Raw genomic sequence first — 17,612 nt, forward strand, 5'->3', positions numbered from 1 at the left:
GTGGCAGTCCTCGCAGCTCAGGCTGCGGTCGGGGCCGAACGTGCGCTCCAGGCAGACTGCAACGAGAGGTGCTGTGGGTGAAAAGCCTTCCCCAAGGCTGCCTCAGCATCTGGGAGAGTTTGGGCTGAGAAACCCCCTGTGTGCAGACTGCGGCAAAGCTAAATGCATCTGTGTTGTAACACAGGTGCTGTGTACATAGGAAAGGTACTCAACCTTGTGGGTATGCTCACCAAACACAAATAAACCCAACACGTGTGATTAATTCTGAGGGCTTCCAAGCAAAGTATGCCATTTACCGGTGCTGCAAAATGCCCACCAAATTTTTCTGAAAGTGTGTGCTCTCCTCTTGCTTCCATCTCTTCCTCCTCTTCTTCATAGTCATCGTTAAAGAGCTGGGTAAATTCATCTCTCAGGATTGCAACATGAGGGATTGGGCGGATAACAGGGTGCCGACCATCCAGAGCTTCCACAGGGTCCTCTATAGCTGGGGAAGCAGTCACGGAGATGACAATGTCAAAGTGGGAAAAGAGACAAGATCTCTAAAAGGTGAATAGTAGGACAGAACCTCTGTAATAAGAAAGGGAAACCAGAAATATCTGTACAGGGTTGGTGTATCTGATTTGACATGGTCTGCACCACTGATCTCTCTCTATATTGACACCTCTAAAATTTTTGCAACTTGTTTGCTTGTTTGTTTTGGCTAGAACAGGCATGGACCAGCTAAGTGACTTCAAAAGCTATGGGACAAACTTTGATCTTAACCTCGACACACAGCTCTGGCTTCTCAGGTAACTGAGCTCGGACTCACCCCATCACCTTTGCCCTGCTGTTTTTCTGACCAGAGCCACTCAGCTTCTTTTCAGGTAAGTTAATTCTTTTCTGGAAAATTAAAGAAGACTGCCCATCCAACAAAATCAAGCAATGCATTTCAGCTTGATTCTCGTTTTGGAAAGAGTATCTATCAGCTACAGCTACAGGTTTCCTTCCCTTGCGGGGTAGGCAAGGGTTAAAAGCCAGGCAATCAAGCTAAGCACAGGCACACTTGGGAGCCAGGGCAGGGGCTGGCAGAGCCTATAAAAGCCACGGGCCAGAGGAGACACAGGCATTTTGCTGGAGCAAGGAGGCAGTAAGTGCTGCTCTTCTGGGTCCAGACCTCAGAAAGCCTTTCCAGGGACCTGGGCAATGCTGCTGGGGATCACCAGATAAAGCGAGTTGGGTGTTGGCTGCCCTACTAAGTGAGTTGGGTAACACTGTGTTTGGTGGTGGGATAAAGACACTACTGCTTAAAAAAAAAAATCCATTACTACTTATAAGGAAAAACTGTAGAGGCTGGTGACTGTGGTTCTGGTTCTTTGGTTAATGTGGAGTCATCGCTGCAGACTACTGCAAGTGTAGCTGTGCCAAAATCCCCTACATTTCTTTGGAAAGTGCTGTGTAACATGGCTGAAATAGGACTGGTCTGGTCAGGGGAAAGCTTTCCACTGGTGGTGTCAGTCATTTCCACTGCTAATAGTAATAACTGCTGTGAAAAAGCTGGAAAAGGTCCTGTGCAGGGCTAATGAGCTCCAGCCTGCGCTGGTCCTGGCTCGGCTGGGTTCTCTGCAGGGGAGGCTATGCCAGGGGAGAGCAGGGCGAGGGGGAGGTAGCCTGCTGCTCAACTGCGCAGCGGCACAGACGTTGCACTTACAGATGCAGCTCCTTCGGTCTTCATCCAGTTTGTATCCAATCTCACAGCCACACTGGAAAGACCCTAGCTGGTTCTGGCATGTGTGTTCACATCCACCGTTATTTGAAGAGCACTCATCCACATCTAGAAAACATGGGATACTCCAGTGTAATGGGAGCAGGCCCTCTGCACAGGACAGGGGCCCAGATACGTTTCTGTCCACAGATCAGCAAGTAGGCTGATGGCATCCTCTCTGGTAGTTATGTGAAGCCATCTGACTCTCAAAACTGAGTGAGACTACCCAAGTGATTCAGAGAGCCCTGGGTTTCAAAATACCATGTGCTAGGTTTCAGCTCACATCTGTTGCTAGTTGTGTAGAAACAGGTGGGTAAACTTGGTGTTTCACCTGTGAAATGTTATTGGAGAGCTCTGGTAGTGAGAACAACTCATTAGAAGGAAAAAAGCCCCAAATTCTTTATGGTAAGAAGCCGACTCATCAGAGAGCTGACAGGAAAACTGCTATGAGCTGGGGGAAACTGGAAGAAATGCCTGGCTGTTCACAACCAGGTAGGACAATTTCTTGTTCTCTTTATTAAAAGCTTGTGTTAGTCACTGATTAGCTGTATTTTATACAGACACTTTTATTTGCCTATATCTCTTGGGTGAAAATGATGGGCAATATTGGCCTCGGGGGTTGAACGTAAAATGATTTCTGTGAATTAATGGAGTCAGACCTGGACCAACTTGCTTTGAGATATCCTGATTTGAATACGGTGTGTTCAAAAGCCCCATTGCTACCCTTCAGTTGTGCCGGACTAGTGTATGGGTTAGAATAGCTGAGTGCTATTAGAGTTAGAATAGCTCACTTAGCAGTGAGCAAACTGAGGAGGTTGACAAAATACAGAAAACCAGAATTAGAGGAACCTGCTCCGTGTGTCTCTCTTGCCACGCTGCAAGGCTGAGGACTGCAGCATTGCTGGTTTACTTGCAGGAGTCCAGCTAGATGTTTCTGCTTACCATCACACCCACAGCCATCTGTGCTGAGCCTGTATCCAGCATAGCAGGCACACTCGTAGCCTCCAGAATAATTGTAACAGTCTTGTTGACAACAGTGAGGACCATTGTCACATTCATTGATATCTAAATAAAAAACAAAGGGCACTGGATGTTAATACACATCTAGCTCTGCAGTGGTGACGGGTCTTGTTAAAATTGCTCTGTGACTAGTTCTGGTAAGCTTTTACTGATCTGACTGCCAAATGCTGAGCTAGTATTCTTGCTTTCCTCTGAAATAAGTGAGCTTTATGTTAACGGATCATCCTTGGCAATGTGCTCCCCAGCCAAGGGAAGAATCCTGAATCCTAGAGGCCTGTGGGAAGTTAACTGTGATTTTCAGTTCGAGACTGTTCATAAAGGTTCTGTGTGCTTATGAATAGGGGGTGATTCCAACTGTAACACTGACTCTTGCTTTTGGATTTACCCTGTTACAAATACTGATGTCGAGTACAGACACAGGTGAGAACTGCATGGTTCCTTCAAACTGTCTCAGAGTGAAGTCTCTGAATGATGGACCCAGATAACCTGGAGAAAGCAGAGCTCCTGCAGCTTTAAATTTCAAGCCCCTTGTATTTATGGGACTTCATTTGTCCACTACGAAGTGGAATTACCGCAGTGCCTGTGTAGTAGTGGGGTTTGTGAAGCATCCCCCTACCACCAGAGGAGGCTAGACCAAGGAGGTATCTGGTAGGAAAAGAAATAGTACTGCTGGGCTACAGAAAGTGTACTGGGCTTTGTAGTATGCAAAGGAATAATGTTCTTTCAGAGTAGACTTCAGTTCAGGTCCTGGCTTTTTTGCTCCCGTGTTGCAATGTTGTATGGAGACAGCTCCTACAGCTTCCTCAGAGCCACAGAGGAAAGCAAATGTCCTGGGGATTTTGGGTTCCTCTCCCCTGGCAGAGGAATTGCTCCCCTTTGCACAAGCAACTGTGGGTGCCTGTGGCTGCCTGCTAAGGAGTGTATCTGTTCCTAACAGATGTCCTGGACAGACATGCTCCTTGAAAACTGCAGGAAGAAGGTGGTACTGAACAAAGAAACAAATTCAATAATTATTTCCTGAGTAAGTGAACTGCAATGCTACACTGTGTGGAAACATGCAAGTACTGTTTTACATCACTAAACACTGTTACTCTTTGCCAGGAACCTCCTATTTGCTGGTTTTATAGAAAGAGAAATCTTTAGATATAAGTGCCTCAATGCACTGTCTGAGGCACAGACCCTCCAACTAACCTGCAGGAAGGGCACCAGGATTTCTTACAGCTTTGGAGTGCCTGAAGGATGGAAACACCCCCCCAGCCTTGCTGTGCAAGTCTGAGCCACGGCCCTGTCGTGAGCACAGGAGTAAACCACAGCCTGACACACCGGTGCAGTAAATGTCTGGCTAGTGAGCACTACAGTGGGTTTCTGACTAGGTTATTTGCTGCAAGGGTCTCAGATGTAAATGTATGCCTCATGCAATGTAAAGTGCATGCCTCAACAGCATTTACAGAGCTCGAGGTGCACTTTATCCTTACGTCTCCATTAACACATACTTTATAGAACTGGATAGGGCTGAACTACACTTGGCTTGCAGCTAGTGACTCATCCACATCACTCATTTACTCAAATTACACTGCTGCCTCCTTTGAGATAACAGGCAAGATGGTACATTTTGAGCATCATCCCTTTTAGATGTAGGCTTATAGGTATCGGAGATGTGAGTCTCTGTATCTGCCAATGCCGCCTTACATCAGTTTCAGCAGGGAAAAACTAGTTCTGAAGTCAACATCTGCTGTCCAAGTAGGTCTTGAGTGGAGGTTTGAGGATGTCTTCAAGTAGAGCAATATCTCATCTCCTTTTACTTTGCATCTGTTTCTAGCCTTGTTAACCTGTTTGTAGTGCATATACACATAGTAGCTAACATGCATCATTACTTGAGATGTGCTTGTAAAAATGTACCATTTCCCTTGCCTTACCAGTGCATGTCTTCTGGTCCTCTTCAAGCCGATAGCCAAAGTTACAGGTACAGACTGGGCCAGAGCTGGTGTGGTGGCATGTATGGGAACAGCCACCATTGTTGGCCTCACAGCTGTTCACAATCTCCATTTCTATCCCTGGAAAAGGCACACTGGTTAGGATCCTGCAGTGTGCACTGCACATCTGTACGTACTGGCTGGCCCATGCCTTCCCGCAGTGCTGCGCTCGGGCAGGCACCCACACAGCAGCTTCCAGCCGAGCTCCTTGCATGTGCATTTTTGTGTGCACAGCCCTGCTGAGGAGAAGCGTGATCTGCAGTGGGGAAAGGATGAAAATAGCTTTGCACAGAGGCCACTGCTGGGCTAGGAAGCGATGTATAAAAATAAACCGATGGATCCCAGGCAACGCCCCATGTAGCCTCTTAGGGACAGACTTGTGGAGCAGGCTCTGGACAATCTCTGAGATGAACCAGACTGCAGACAAAACTGCTCCCATTCCTGACAAGCTGCAGTATGTGCTGCCAGCCAAAAGTTGGCTCAGTCTTCATGAGTATAGAGCTGTTCTGATGCCAGGAGCAGAATGCAGCTAACTACGGAAACATCCAGATGCCTACAGCTAGAAACATTAGTTACTGACATGTCAAAAATGGTAGGCGCAAACATCAATAGCAGCCATATATCTTCTTAGCTTGGCAAAGTTTATGTAAACTTAAGTCTAGTTAATTAAGCTTTCTTAAACTAAAAGGAACTTGCACCATGGAGCTTTGGCTCAGTCCTGAACCTCAGGAAAACAATTTCTGCCTTCAAGAACTTTTTTGAGTTTTTAGTGTGTTCAGACCCAAGGAGGATGAAAGAAGGGGAGCTTGATGCTTCCCAATGGATCCATGCATGTTAAAACCAAAAGCTGTGCCATGGTGGAAGACTGTCTTCCAGATTTCAGAACATGGATATAGTCCCTCTGTCTTTCCTTCTCTTACTAATCCAAGAACAACCAGGATTTTGCATAAAAGAAACGTGCTAGAAGGGGCAGGGAGAAACACTTTTTGTACAAGAAGGCTACTTAATTCTATAGTTGGCACCAAAGTATAGAGGTATTGTCAATGGTTATGGCAATGAGTCACAACAACTGGAGGAGCCATGTCAGGACATGAGTGGGGCTTGTGCTTCCACTGTCCCTGCTGTCAAAAGTGAGCCTCCAGGGCTGGCATCTCTTATCAGGGGCTTACCTGGAAAACCAAGACTTGAGCAGCAATAAAACTAAGCTTTCTGTCACCTGTGGGCCACAAAGGGTAATCTTCCCTTCTGCATTGTCACAGTGCTAGGTGAGGAGGTAGATAAGATTTATCAGGCATAGACCTGGCTTCCTAATCCAACCCTCTGTAAGCCTTGCTAGCTATCATGCATCTTCACCCCAACAGCTGAAGGTAAATGCGTAGTTGCACATGAAACTGAGCTATGGGATATTTTTTTTTGACAGAATATGCAGTGTGAGATAAACCATGGTCCTAGGATGAAAGGCATGTAGATGCTTAGGCTCTCAAATAGCATGTCATCAGTCTAGTTCCTCACGCTGCTCTGTTTGATGCCTTTCAAGACCCATTTATGGTCTGCAAAGCCTTACCCTCGTACCCTTGGCAGGCTCCCAGCGAGAGCTGCAGCAGCTGCACAGGTAGAGCATCACGGCTTCCAGTAACACCAGTTGCCGGCACTGGGATTGCCATGGTGGCTTTCATCTGTAAGGGGGCTGCTAGTGCTAAATGCTGATAGCTCCGCTTTGGACTATCCCTGCTGATGTGTATTAGCTGAACAAAGATGTATGGACGATCTGGCTCGTTCTTGCATAATAGTGTTTATTTCTTTTTTTGATTGGAGCAGATGCAATCACTTTGCTAGCTCAATTCCTTCTTCAGTTACACATCTGCAGCTGACTGAACTCATCCAACAAAGTCCCCAAGAGCAGAACTTGGCCTATTTGGAGCCAAATGGCTCCAAATAAATTGCCTAAACCAGCTTTGTGGTAACTTTAAAGATCAGACAAAGTTTTTATCTTGGTGGGAGAGTAAACAGCCCCAAACCTGCTTGTGAAATTGCTATAACTCGGCCCCACCAATTTGCAGGACAGTGCACAAACACTTGCCTGCAGAAGCAAACCCACCTCCCGTCCCCGCCTGAGATGGGGGTCTGCATGCAGTACTCACGATAGCATTGCTTGCCGTCTGCCCCCAGCTCATAGCCTGGGTTACAGGTACACTTAAAGGAGCCGCGAGTGTTGAGACACTGGTGTGCACACATGGCTAGTCCAGTCAGACATTCATTCACATCTGCAAGAGATGAGCAATCAATAAGCAAAGCAGGTTGAGCCATAAACATTCTTTCAAAGGGACAATTGTTACTTTCTTCAAGTTTTTCACCAGTTTCTTGCACCCTAAATTCTTCACTGGGGTCTAGACCAACAAAGAAACAGAGTTAAGAGTTCAGAATTACTGTAAAGCTTCCTAGGAAATTGGATCACGTGAAACTTGAGTGTTGTTCCAGACAACTCGAGCAGGGCTCTTGGACAGATGTCAACTGAGTGCTTTCATGCCACCCCTCTGGAAGGCTTGTGCATCACTCTGCTAAATTCACAAAGGCTGATAGTTACTATGATTGAGCACTACTTCACCCTGTGAGACACAGTTGTTTTTCTCCGTGAAAGCTTTGCTGTAGGGAGCTTACCTTCACAGGCCTTACTGTCAGGCGCCAGCCGGTAGCCAGGGTGGCACTCGCAGCGGGCTGTTCCACGGTGGTTGTGGCACCGGTGCATGCAGCCCCCGTTCCTCTCGGTGCAGGGGTTCCTCACTGCAGGTCAAAGCAGAAGAGGCAGGCTTATGTCATACTAATCCTAGGTCTTATCGGCATTATGCTTGTGGGAGACCAGAGGATCAAGCAGTTATGCCTAGCAAAAATGTCTGCAATTTGTGAAAGATCATTCTCCACCAGAGATGAAAAATCTCTGCTACTGCTCTGTTTACTGCTCCATCCAGGCAGGAGGATTTACATGGTGCAAGATCCTGCAAAAGGCAGGCGCTAATCTGAGTAAAACCTTTCCAGCTGAAGCGTGGCATGGGCATGTCCCTCCACAGAGATGACAGCAAGTACTAGGCAAATTTGCTTCAAGTGCTTCTATCAAGAGGTTTGCAGTCTCTGACCTGCTCCAGGACCTGGACAGATGCTACAAAACCCTACTGACTGTTGCATTTTTAATATCCCAGTTGTTCCTTTTCCCTTAGCAACTTCACTGCTAAAGACTTCCCTCCTACTTCTTGAATGCCAACTGCTATGAATGAGAAGATTAAACTTCTGCTCTGTATCCCCTTCAGCTTTTCTCCCTCCTGCAGCCAGGAGCAGGTCAGCCAGAAAGCTGTCTGCAAGCAGAGGGAGAAGATCCTGTCCTGCTGCGACATGCTGCTGTTCCCTCACTTTCTCAGAAGTGTGTGCCTTGATACAATTTCATTTTTGTTGGCTACACTCCTTCAGCTCTTCCTAGCCTTTCAGAATAAGCTGCAGAATATGTCCACAACAACATAACATGCAGAGTTTTTACTGCAGAGAAACACCCCAGTCTGATCTATTTGACATCTGAGCGTGCAAGTGCGTGCTCCCTATTCCCCCCAACTCTCAGCTGCCCCTGAAAAGAAGGCCAAAGCGAAGCTCTGCCTCCTCAGCTTCCCGTGCGTGCTCAAGGGGACTCACAGACACAGCGTTTGCCGTCTTCCCGCAGCTGGTAATTGTGCCGGCACTGGCACTGGTGCTGCACCAGCGTCACCTGCACGCAGTCGTGTTCACAGCCACCGTTGTTCAGGGCACATGTGTTCACAGCTATGAGGCAAAGAGACAGAACGTTCATCACAAAAAATAGTGGCACCTGAATAAGTCTCTTGCACAGCACCAGTGCAAATCACACACACACAGAGCACTGCTAATGAGAATCTAAAATTGGGGCATATTCAACCTGTGCTAAAGCGAGAAGTTCATGGCAAACTTCGTAAGCAAGCAGCATGCTAAATGTGAGCTGTTGCTACAAAAATCTGTTCTGTATGCAGTGCATGAGAGAGGCCACCCACCGCTGTGCCAGACAGCTGCCTTGGGCAGACCCCCTTGAGATGGGGGCCCTTTTCTTTAAAGGTGAGATCGGCTCAACAGTGTCAGGTAGCAGCTTAAAATTGCTCTTTTCTACAGTAAGTTCCCAACAGCTCTCCTGGGAGGCGAGACCAGGACATGGGGGTCTGGGCTAGGTCCTCTGCTGTATTACATGGGAGAGAAGTGACAATGGCATGCTTCCTAACAAGTGCCAGCCCTCTCCAAAGGGTGCCCGTGTCAGCGGGCTGGCTTCTCGTGCTGTGTTATTGCTGAAATTCTCGTAATTTTGTTCAAAGACAGTCACTGCAGGTGTAATGCCACAGCTAGTTCAGGTTAATTACTGCTCAGAGAGAGTTGCACTCGGGTGTATTCAGGTTTTCCTGTAACAAAATGATATGGAAAACTAAGTTTCTGGCTCCATGCTGTGTAAAAGACACCAATTACAACAGGGCAAGGCCCAGCAGGTACCATCAGTTCTTCTGGGAACACTTAAGGAAAAATGTTTTAAGATGCATCCTGCATGTCCATACTTCAGTCGGGTGTAACAATCCCCAGCTCGGTGCTTCAACTAGGAGATTGCTATATGAAAGTTAGGACGAGTGTGCTCGTCCACGCTGCAAGTAACTGATGCTGTAAACCAGCAGAGTCGCTGAGCCGGAGCGTACGGAGATACGCTGGCAGGAACTGTGATTTCATCCTAAGTGCAGGTGGGACTGGGAATTGAGATTCCTGGCTGGTGTTCCTGGCCGTGCCACAGCGTTTCTGTGTGGCCTTGCGCAAGGCACTTTCCTGCCCAAAGGATTTCAAACAGTCAGAAAACAGAAGGTTTTGCCTAGGCTACGGCAGAAAACAAATCTTATGACCAAACATGTGCACTATCTTCTCTTTACAAGCTTGCTATCATTAATCAGCCTTAAAATAGCCTTCTCCTCCCCCCTCTCTGTTCTTATAATCTGGGACTTCTCTGCAGGATAAGCAACAAAGACATGATGTTTAACTGGAGATGTGTGCACCTTGCAACCAGCAAGTGGGCAGAGTTTGCCTGCTTATTTTTATACTAGGCTGCAGCTATCCAGGACCACTGACCTCCTTGTATCCAGGAGAAATTTGAGCTAGAAACAAAGTGGGGAAGGACTTTCTGGAGAGGGATTCGGAGACTCTGGTAGATAAGCCATCTTGTGGTAATTACGTGCCTCCAAAGTGATGAAAGCCTCCTCTTAGACTGTTGCATGTCTCCTGAGTTAGCCTACCTACTCCTTAATCGGTGAGCATCTCAAACAGAGACTGCTCCAAAGAGAGGTGCCCCTTATGGGAACTGGGAAATTGGCCTTTAAAGTCTGTTATTCCTCTTAGGAGACAAACGTGTGAAACGCACAACACGCTGCGCATCAAAGCTGTGTGGGTGTGACACGGCTAAAACCTGGCCACGGTCTGGGATGGGAAACCCAGACCTGGTTTCCATAAGCAGAACAGTACGATGAGTTGTGGTCTCACATGTTTCTGACCTATTTTTTCAAACTCCACAATAAACTAATGTGCTGCCTCTGAGAAATTTTATAAGAAAGCTAAAAATATCTCTAATGAAAAACATCTCTTCCACAAACTAACACTTCAGGTAATCACAGTGCCCTCAACAACCTCGAGCGTTTTGCTAAGCAGGCGAGCCTGGAAAGCATATGCTAGTAAAAGTCTCTGCTTTTAACGAGGTCTCTGAATCCCAGGGAAAGTTGGGTCTGTCAAACACCCGTGCCCAGGGCGCAGATGAGCGAGCGGGCTGCAGGCAGCTCGCCTGTGCTGGCTGGCGTCGGGTACCAACGCGTTGCAATAGGTGGGTGTGCAGCACTGCTCTGCCAGTGCCTCGTCTGAGTACTCAGAAGAGTATTTTCTATAGACAAAGTACTGAAAGTAATTTGATTAAGCTTCTCTTGTATATTAGTGAAAAACAAATATTTGGCACAGGAGGAAAATAAAAGGCAAAACTTTTCATTTTTTGATTATTTTCTTTTCCAGCAAACATTTCCCCTGCAAAAAATACGCCTTGACTCAGAGCTGAGGAGCTCTCTCATTTCAAACTTTTAAAAACTAACTTTCCATTGTATGCCTCTAATTAACTAAACAACATTTGGGGGAATAAAAGTGACTTAATAGGGTTGAAGTATCACCATACACAACATAAGGCTGGAGCAAGAGCTATCAGTTGTGCTGACGTTGTTTCCTTTAATCCATTTGGAAGGAAACAACAGAAATAGTCAATGTTCCTGAAAAGTTACGGGTCAGAGTTACAGTACTCAAGCTTTAGCAGAGATGGGTGGTCATTTTAAAATGTTCTGATAAATTAAAGTGTTTAATAACATATATTCAAAAATACCCATAAATAATGTGCTTGTTGGAGTGTTTTTTTTCTAAAAGAAGTAAAACAATGCTAGTGCCTGCCAAAACATTCCTTCATATGGGAAAAGTACTGGGCCAACGTATAACAAGCCAATGCATCTTACATCTAAAATAACCTCCCAGTACTCAATTATTTGTATGAATTTGCAGTCTAAGTAACTGCCCTCCTTGCATACCTCTAAAAGACAGCTTTTCAGAGTGGAAAAAACTAAGTCCAGGTTCTTCTTTATCATACAAAATTTAAGCAGACAGAAATCCTGTAAGGTTGGATACAGCAGACTTTCCAAAAGCATTACTTCTACACACAAGAAGATCAACATGTCTCTCTGGGTTGCACTGAACTGCGTGCTGAGGCATGATACCCACCCGATACCCTGCGGTAGCCGTGCAGTGACGGAGCTTTGCAGTGGCAAAAACTGCTCCTGAATGGCAGAGGAAACTTCAGGCACTTGACACACGGGACACGGCAACGCTTGGCCACCACGAGCAGCTTGAGTAGGGTACGGGCACCAACTAAAAGGACACACGTTCCTGTTCCACCGAGTCCTCCGTGGCCAAGGTGTTTAAGTGCAACCAAGTGCCAGAACCGCTTATGCAGTTCTTAACCGATGCTGTTTGCAGACCACTAAGAGAACCTAAGAGGTGAAGCAGCAGGAGCGCAGGGGTCTTGCAGAGCATTTTCTTTCCTCTTGTGTTTCTTTTAGTATAGCTTATTTGCTAGCAAATGTACTCTTCAAGACTAAGAACCCCATCTGAGCCTCCCCATTCTGCGATTGCACACGATGACGAAGGGGCCGGCGCATGCTGTTGTCTCAGCCATTGCGGGTGCATTCCAGACCACTACAAGTAATGGGAACCAGAAGTCCTCCTCTGCCGAGAGACTTACGCACAGGGAAGAAGTGGCTGGCATCACTGGCTATAGGGTGCTCGTAAGCTATACAGCACTGGTGGCACACACGCGATGCAATGAGCAAAGCAATTGCGTCCTGTGGCGTCATGCAGAGCCACCCACATTGCACTGACTGGCAGGGGTGCTTGTACAGCACCCCAGTTTTGCTAAGATATGAACTAATTCAATTTAAGAATCAGAAATAATAAGATGAAACAAATGAAACATTAAAATTGTTTTGGGTGTCCTTCCATCAAAGCAGGGGCCTTCTAATTCTGGGTCTCCTTAGCTGGCTTCTTGCAGAGTAACAGCCACTAGACCTCACTGCTGGCCTTGTTTTAATTACTGCTTTTTTATTTTTTTCTATTTACAGAACCACTCTAAAAATATTTCCATTCCCAGCTGCTTTTCCTAGCTTAATGTTTCTGTGACAACGTTGCCAAATCCAGTGTCATCTTGTACATCACACAGATTTTTGTAATTAAAGCTCAGACAGATTTTCCACAGATGATATTTCATCGTCTGCAAGAGGGATGTTACTTCCATCCCCTCTGTCTGAAGGGAGTGCAGTGCTGCTGAAAGATGCTAGCTCCTAGATTCTGACCCTCTTGGGCCTGGGAAACGGATAAAAAGGGATGAAAAGGACATTGTTACTACTGGTTCCACACAGGAAGAGGGTCTGCGAAGTAGCAGCCTAACACAGGAGTCGATTTAATAACAGAGCTACCCGATCTCTGCACCCTCCAGCTGACCTTCGTGAACTGGGAGGAGCTGAACTCAGCCCCTGTAGCTACACTGCAACCTCCTGGGAGCCGAGCAGTGCCCCTCGCTCAGCCCGGGGGCCGTTACTCACCTCACGCCATCAGCGATCGCTCCCTCTGCGTCTCTCCCCGGTCGCCCCAAAGCTCCGCGGCAGAGGCCAGCGCGGCAGCGCTGAAGGTGTGCGTGTGTTTGTTTAGCTGCCTTGTGAACCTGGATGGTAACCTCGCACTGCAGCGAGGTGGTGGTAACACTTCGCTTGCTTTGACTCGGGGTCCTCCACTCTAACTTCTCCTCTTTCCCATCTATATCACCTTTCCTTCAGATCCAAGTAATTTGCCATCGGAAGCAGTGAGCTAATACTTTAAAAGTAATCGTAAGCAGCTGTAACTAGAATTGAGCATGACATTCCCTTTTGCAGCATCACACAAAACCATCGATTCTAAGAAACAGCTGAGAAACGTGCCACTGGACAAAGAAAAGGTCAAATTTTCTAAAACGTGCAAGTTGTCTGTACAGTGCATGCAAATTGAAAACCTCTACAACACACATATGGGCAATTACCCTCTGTGCACATAGTTCAAGCCCACACAAACCTTCACAGCATAGTCCTTCTGTTCGCTATATAAATCGCTGCTATATTTGAGATTTCTTCATTTGAAGTACTCTTAATATAAATAGGGATACATCATGTAATCCCAAACTGATTTATTCTAACCTCAGACAATTTCCAGAAACATGTTGTGTGTTAATACAGACCATCTCTCTACACTGCAGGCCAACAAAAGCAATTGGCTCAGATTAAATTCTTTGCCTTGGACTGGATTTCATCCCTCTGCTGAAACAGTGGAGAAGGACCTGAAGATGACAGCTTCCTGCCTTCTGCCCATGTGGTTCTGATAAAGAAAGAGGTAATTTCAGGACGTCCAATGACTCTTTTTGTTCTGTTTCACTTTCAATAGAAATGTCTGCTCCTTCCCCCCTCCCTTCTGTATTAAAATCATCAGTGACTTGCTCTATTCGAACAACAAAGACGCAATAAAAGAATCTTGCACAACTGAGCTGCAGATTACCCAAAGCATCAACAATGGTTGAGAGTTGCTGCGAGACACAGGAAGGTGGCTTTAAGCCATTTTTTGTGCTCTCCTGAGCTACAGCCATCAGAGCAGTTCCAGGTACAAACTGACCCCGGAGAGCTGCCTCGGCCTCTTTGGTCGCCTAGGCGCATCTCTGGGATGCAGCCCACGGCAGGCTCCCGATACCCCAGCTTTCTCACATCACAGCCTCAAGCTGAAAGCTTGGCCTTGGCCGTAAGCTTTTGTCCCACTCCTGCACCACAGGAATCACTGGGAGGCTTTTGGATCCCCTCGCTCCCGTGATTGATAGGGGCAGACGTAGCTCTAGTGAAGGAAGGGATCCCGAGGTGTCAGCGTGAGGGGACACCGGCAGTCTGCTGTCATTGACTGCCCGTGATTCTCCAGGCAATGCCAAAGATGAGATTTAAGAATCCCCTGTTGGACTGTGCATACAGCCAAGCTCTGCTTATGCCGTGAAAGGTACCAACACCCTCAACAAAAAATGCTTTTAAAGGCAAAATATTTCTTCCAATCCTACAAAACACAAGTGCTAATCTAAGCAGCTCTTTATCTGGAACTGCAATACACTTCATAAGAAATTGCTTTTAAAGGTGCCTAAGTAGCTTCTGAAAACTTTTGCTGATTTTTCCCTGCGTTGTGCCTTGCTTTATCATCTGCAATACTAAGCACAAAGGTGCGAACAACTACCAAGGGTGCAAAGCCATCAAAAGAAAGTAGCAAAAGATTTTATCTGTTTTCCAATTCTTTTAAATTCTTCAGGAATAAAATAGGCGTCGACTTTCCATCCCAAGCTTGGAATAATAGTTCAGCCAGAGGGTAGAAAAGGACTGATCACCCCGAGTCCACCCCCCAGGAGCTGAGCTCCTCGCCCAGTCCTGCACTGCCGGGGTTAACAGCCACCAGCCTCCGCAGGGGAATTCTGGAGGTCCCCGCTTCAGGCAGTGCTGCTGATTAATTGAAGCCTTTGTGGGTTTTGTGGCGATTGGAAAACATTTAAAGAATTAGATCCATGGTTTTACAGACCTTAACTAGAAACTTCATGGCAATAGTCTTTTTCTGTCTCTAAAATGCTTTCTGGCCTGCGTTGCTGCTCACTGGGGCTGCCAGTAGCTGCCTAAAGCCCATCTCCATGCTTGACCCAGCTCTAAGCTGCAAGCCTCCCCGCAGCCCTGGCTCAGATCACCAGCAGCCACTTCCCCTGCCTCTAAGGGCAGAGCACTTCTGGAGCGGAGGGGAATGGATGGGAGAGTCTCGCCGTCTCCAGTTCTCTTTATTCCTATCTGATTCCTTTTATTTAGTGGCAATTTTTTGCTGTTATAGCAGCACTGAATCTTACCTGTCCAGCAAAACTAGAGGATATCCTGACTTTGAAGAGAAACAGAGCTTTTACCAGTTGACCTAATCCCTCAGAACCACACAGGGGGGGAAAAAAATCATGTTTGAAGTCAAGTCAGTGCCTGAAACTTCACAGGAGTGAAGAAACGTGGCTCAGGTCTTCCTGAGCAAAACCCACCACCTCTTGCTCCCTTCAGCCCGAGAAAGCAGCTGCCAGGCACTGCAACGTCTCTGCTCTGCTTTCTTGCAACGGAGGTTACTTGCCCAGACAAACACATCTACTCTGACCTGCTCAGCATCATGCTACAGCTCTAGCGTTGCCGTCCACCACAACCACGAGAGGCTATCGCCTCTCCTTTCTATGCCGCCCTCACTCAGCCTCCAAGGCACTGAAGAGCTGCTCTGCTCCGGGGGACACCCCGCTACGGGTCCCCCCAGCACCCCCACGGCTTTGGCAGGCACTTGCGCTGCTTTCCACCACTCGGTCGTGTTGCTCTACCTTCCTGTTACAGCTGGCCTTAAGCTCGGCATTTAGCGAGAGGAAAATCCTCTCCTCTTCCCCAGCAGCGCTGGGAAAGCACTCCTGAAACACAAAAATGGAAGCGTGAAGGGAGGGCGTGTTGAGTGAGGCCTCCTGCCTTTGCTGCTGCTGCCTGCATGCTGCCCGCGCCCCACGATTGCTGCCTGGTAACTCTTGTCAAGAATGCTGGCTTAATAAAAACCGTGTGATTTCCAAGATCAAGTTGGAGCAAAGCCTCTGCCTTTGCAGTGTAAATATTTACATAGATCGAGCACTGAAGAAAAGAACCACTTGCATGTACTTGTGAAAACAGCACAGAAAGCGAGCACACACTCAAGGGCCCGGGATTACTACGAAGTGACCCATGGAAAGCTGCCCGGCCAGACCACACGCTGCTGCCAGGCTCGTGGGCTCGCCCTCCGAGCATCAGCGAAGGCAATGAACGGGAGAGCGCATCCCACTGCAACGACCAAACCCGGGGCGAGAGCATCCCCTCGGTGGCCTCCCTGCTGTCACCAGCCGAGGTGCTTCCCTTGCCTGGGCTCTGTTGTGGGGTGGGCTTGTGCCAAGGGCACAAATAGCCTGTATTTACACAAATCACAGTTTTGTAAACTCAAACCACGTCACGCTGAGCCGCTGCACATGGCTGCTGCCGTGCAGCCAGCAGACGCAGGGAGGACAGCTGCTGGGTTCCGGCACCAAGAACCACCACGCAGAATCCATAGGGGCAGAAATCTGTCCACCAGGAAACAGGCATCAAACGGGGCAGTCGTGGCACGTGGGCACCCGTGGCACAAGGCAACCTTACGTCCATGGGTGCATAGAGGGCAGCCGTAAACACTGGCAGAGGAGTAACCTCCAAGTCTGTGCTCTGTTCTGAGCTTTTACAAGAAAAATAAGTTTACTTCCACCCCTCTGCACAACTGGCGCAATAGGTTAGTATAGAGCTATTATGAAGGCGTGATATATATACACATATATATGCACATTTCTGTCACAAAAGTGTAAAGAACAAAAGCCACCAGTCCTGAAGCAAGAAAGCCAGATTTTTAGGTCTGCTCTGTTGTTATTTTAGAAACAGTATTGGACAATTATGTAGCAAGAGTTTTTACTCGCCCTGCCTGGTCTGCATCTACTTTCCCGTGTACTTTGTGGATCACAGGGGTACAGGCACCGCCGAACTAACAGTGATCCCGCCAGCTCCGCTCCCCAGAGCTTCCAGAAACTGCCCAAGTTACTCCCGTAGTAGATCAGGTTTCATGAATAGAGACCCCTTAATTTTGGCAGATGAATTCCAACGCTGTGCACATTATGGCAAATACTTGCTCAGAAGTTTAATGCAAAGCAGGTTTGCAGCGCTCAGCACAAGCAGCATGGAGCAGGGAAGCCCTGCCTGCCCAGATCCCGGCAGAAATGCTCTGCACATCGCAGCCACACGAGCAGGTAAGCCTGAAGAACGAAAGCAAAGGATGGAAATTGCTTTTAAACGAGAGATTCCTCCCTATAGTGATCCCTTTTATACTTTCTCTGGAAATTGTTTCACGTTCTGGGGCTGACCCTGCTGAGAGCACCAGAGCTTCCCAATGGCTGGCTCATGTTTTATTCTGTATGAGGCAGAGGTGGCAGAATCACTCTATACCACAAAAAAGAGAACTCCGTGTTATAAAGACAATTATTAGATAACAGACCACATACACACTCACATGCAAACAGTAGCAATGCATAGCCATGAACACAAGTTTACGTGTTCAGTGCTAGAGCAGTGGGCTGGGAATGATTGGCTTTTTTCTTTATTTGCAATCCTTTTGCTTCTGGATTTTTCCAG

At 47.3% G+C, this 17,612-nt stretch overlaps 1 protein-coding gene across 1 annotated transcript in view; it reads right to left on the minus strand.

Annotated features, from left to right (window-relative positions):
• Positions 1 to 17,612, minus strand: part of MEGF6 (multiple EGF-like-domains 6) — a 107,412-nt gene that overhangs the window by 19,346 nt on the left and 70,454 nt on the right. Inside the window, 8 exon segments of the mRNA XM_009320562.1 lie at positions 6 to 56; positions 317 to 484; positions 1,688 to 1,810; positions 2,684 to 2,806; positions 4,678 to 4,815; positions 6,876 to 6,998; positions 7,393 to 7,515; positions 8,410 to 8,535. Coding sequence (XP_009318837.1) covers positions 6 to 56; positions 317 to 484; positions 1,688 to 1,810; positions 2,684 to 2,806; positions 4,678 to 4,815; positions 6,876 to 6,998; positions 7,393 to 7,515; positions 8,410 to 8,535 — 975 coding nt within the window.

The sequence above is a fragment of the Pygoscelis adeliae genome, unplaced genomic scaffold (genome assembly GCF_000699105.1).
Source record: "Pygoscelis adeliae isolate BGI_AS28 unplaced genomic scaffold, ASM69910v1 Scaffold213, whole genome shotgun sequence".
Lineage (NCBI taxonomy): Eukaryota > Metazoa > Chordata > Aves > Sphenisciformes > Spheniscidae > Pygoscelis > Pygoscelis adeliae.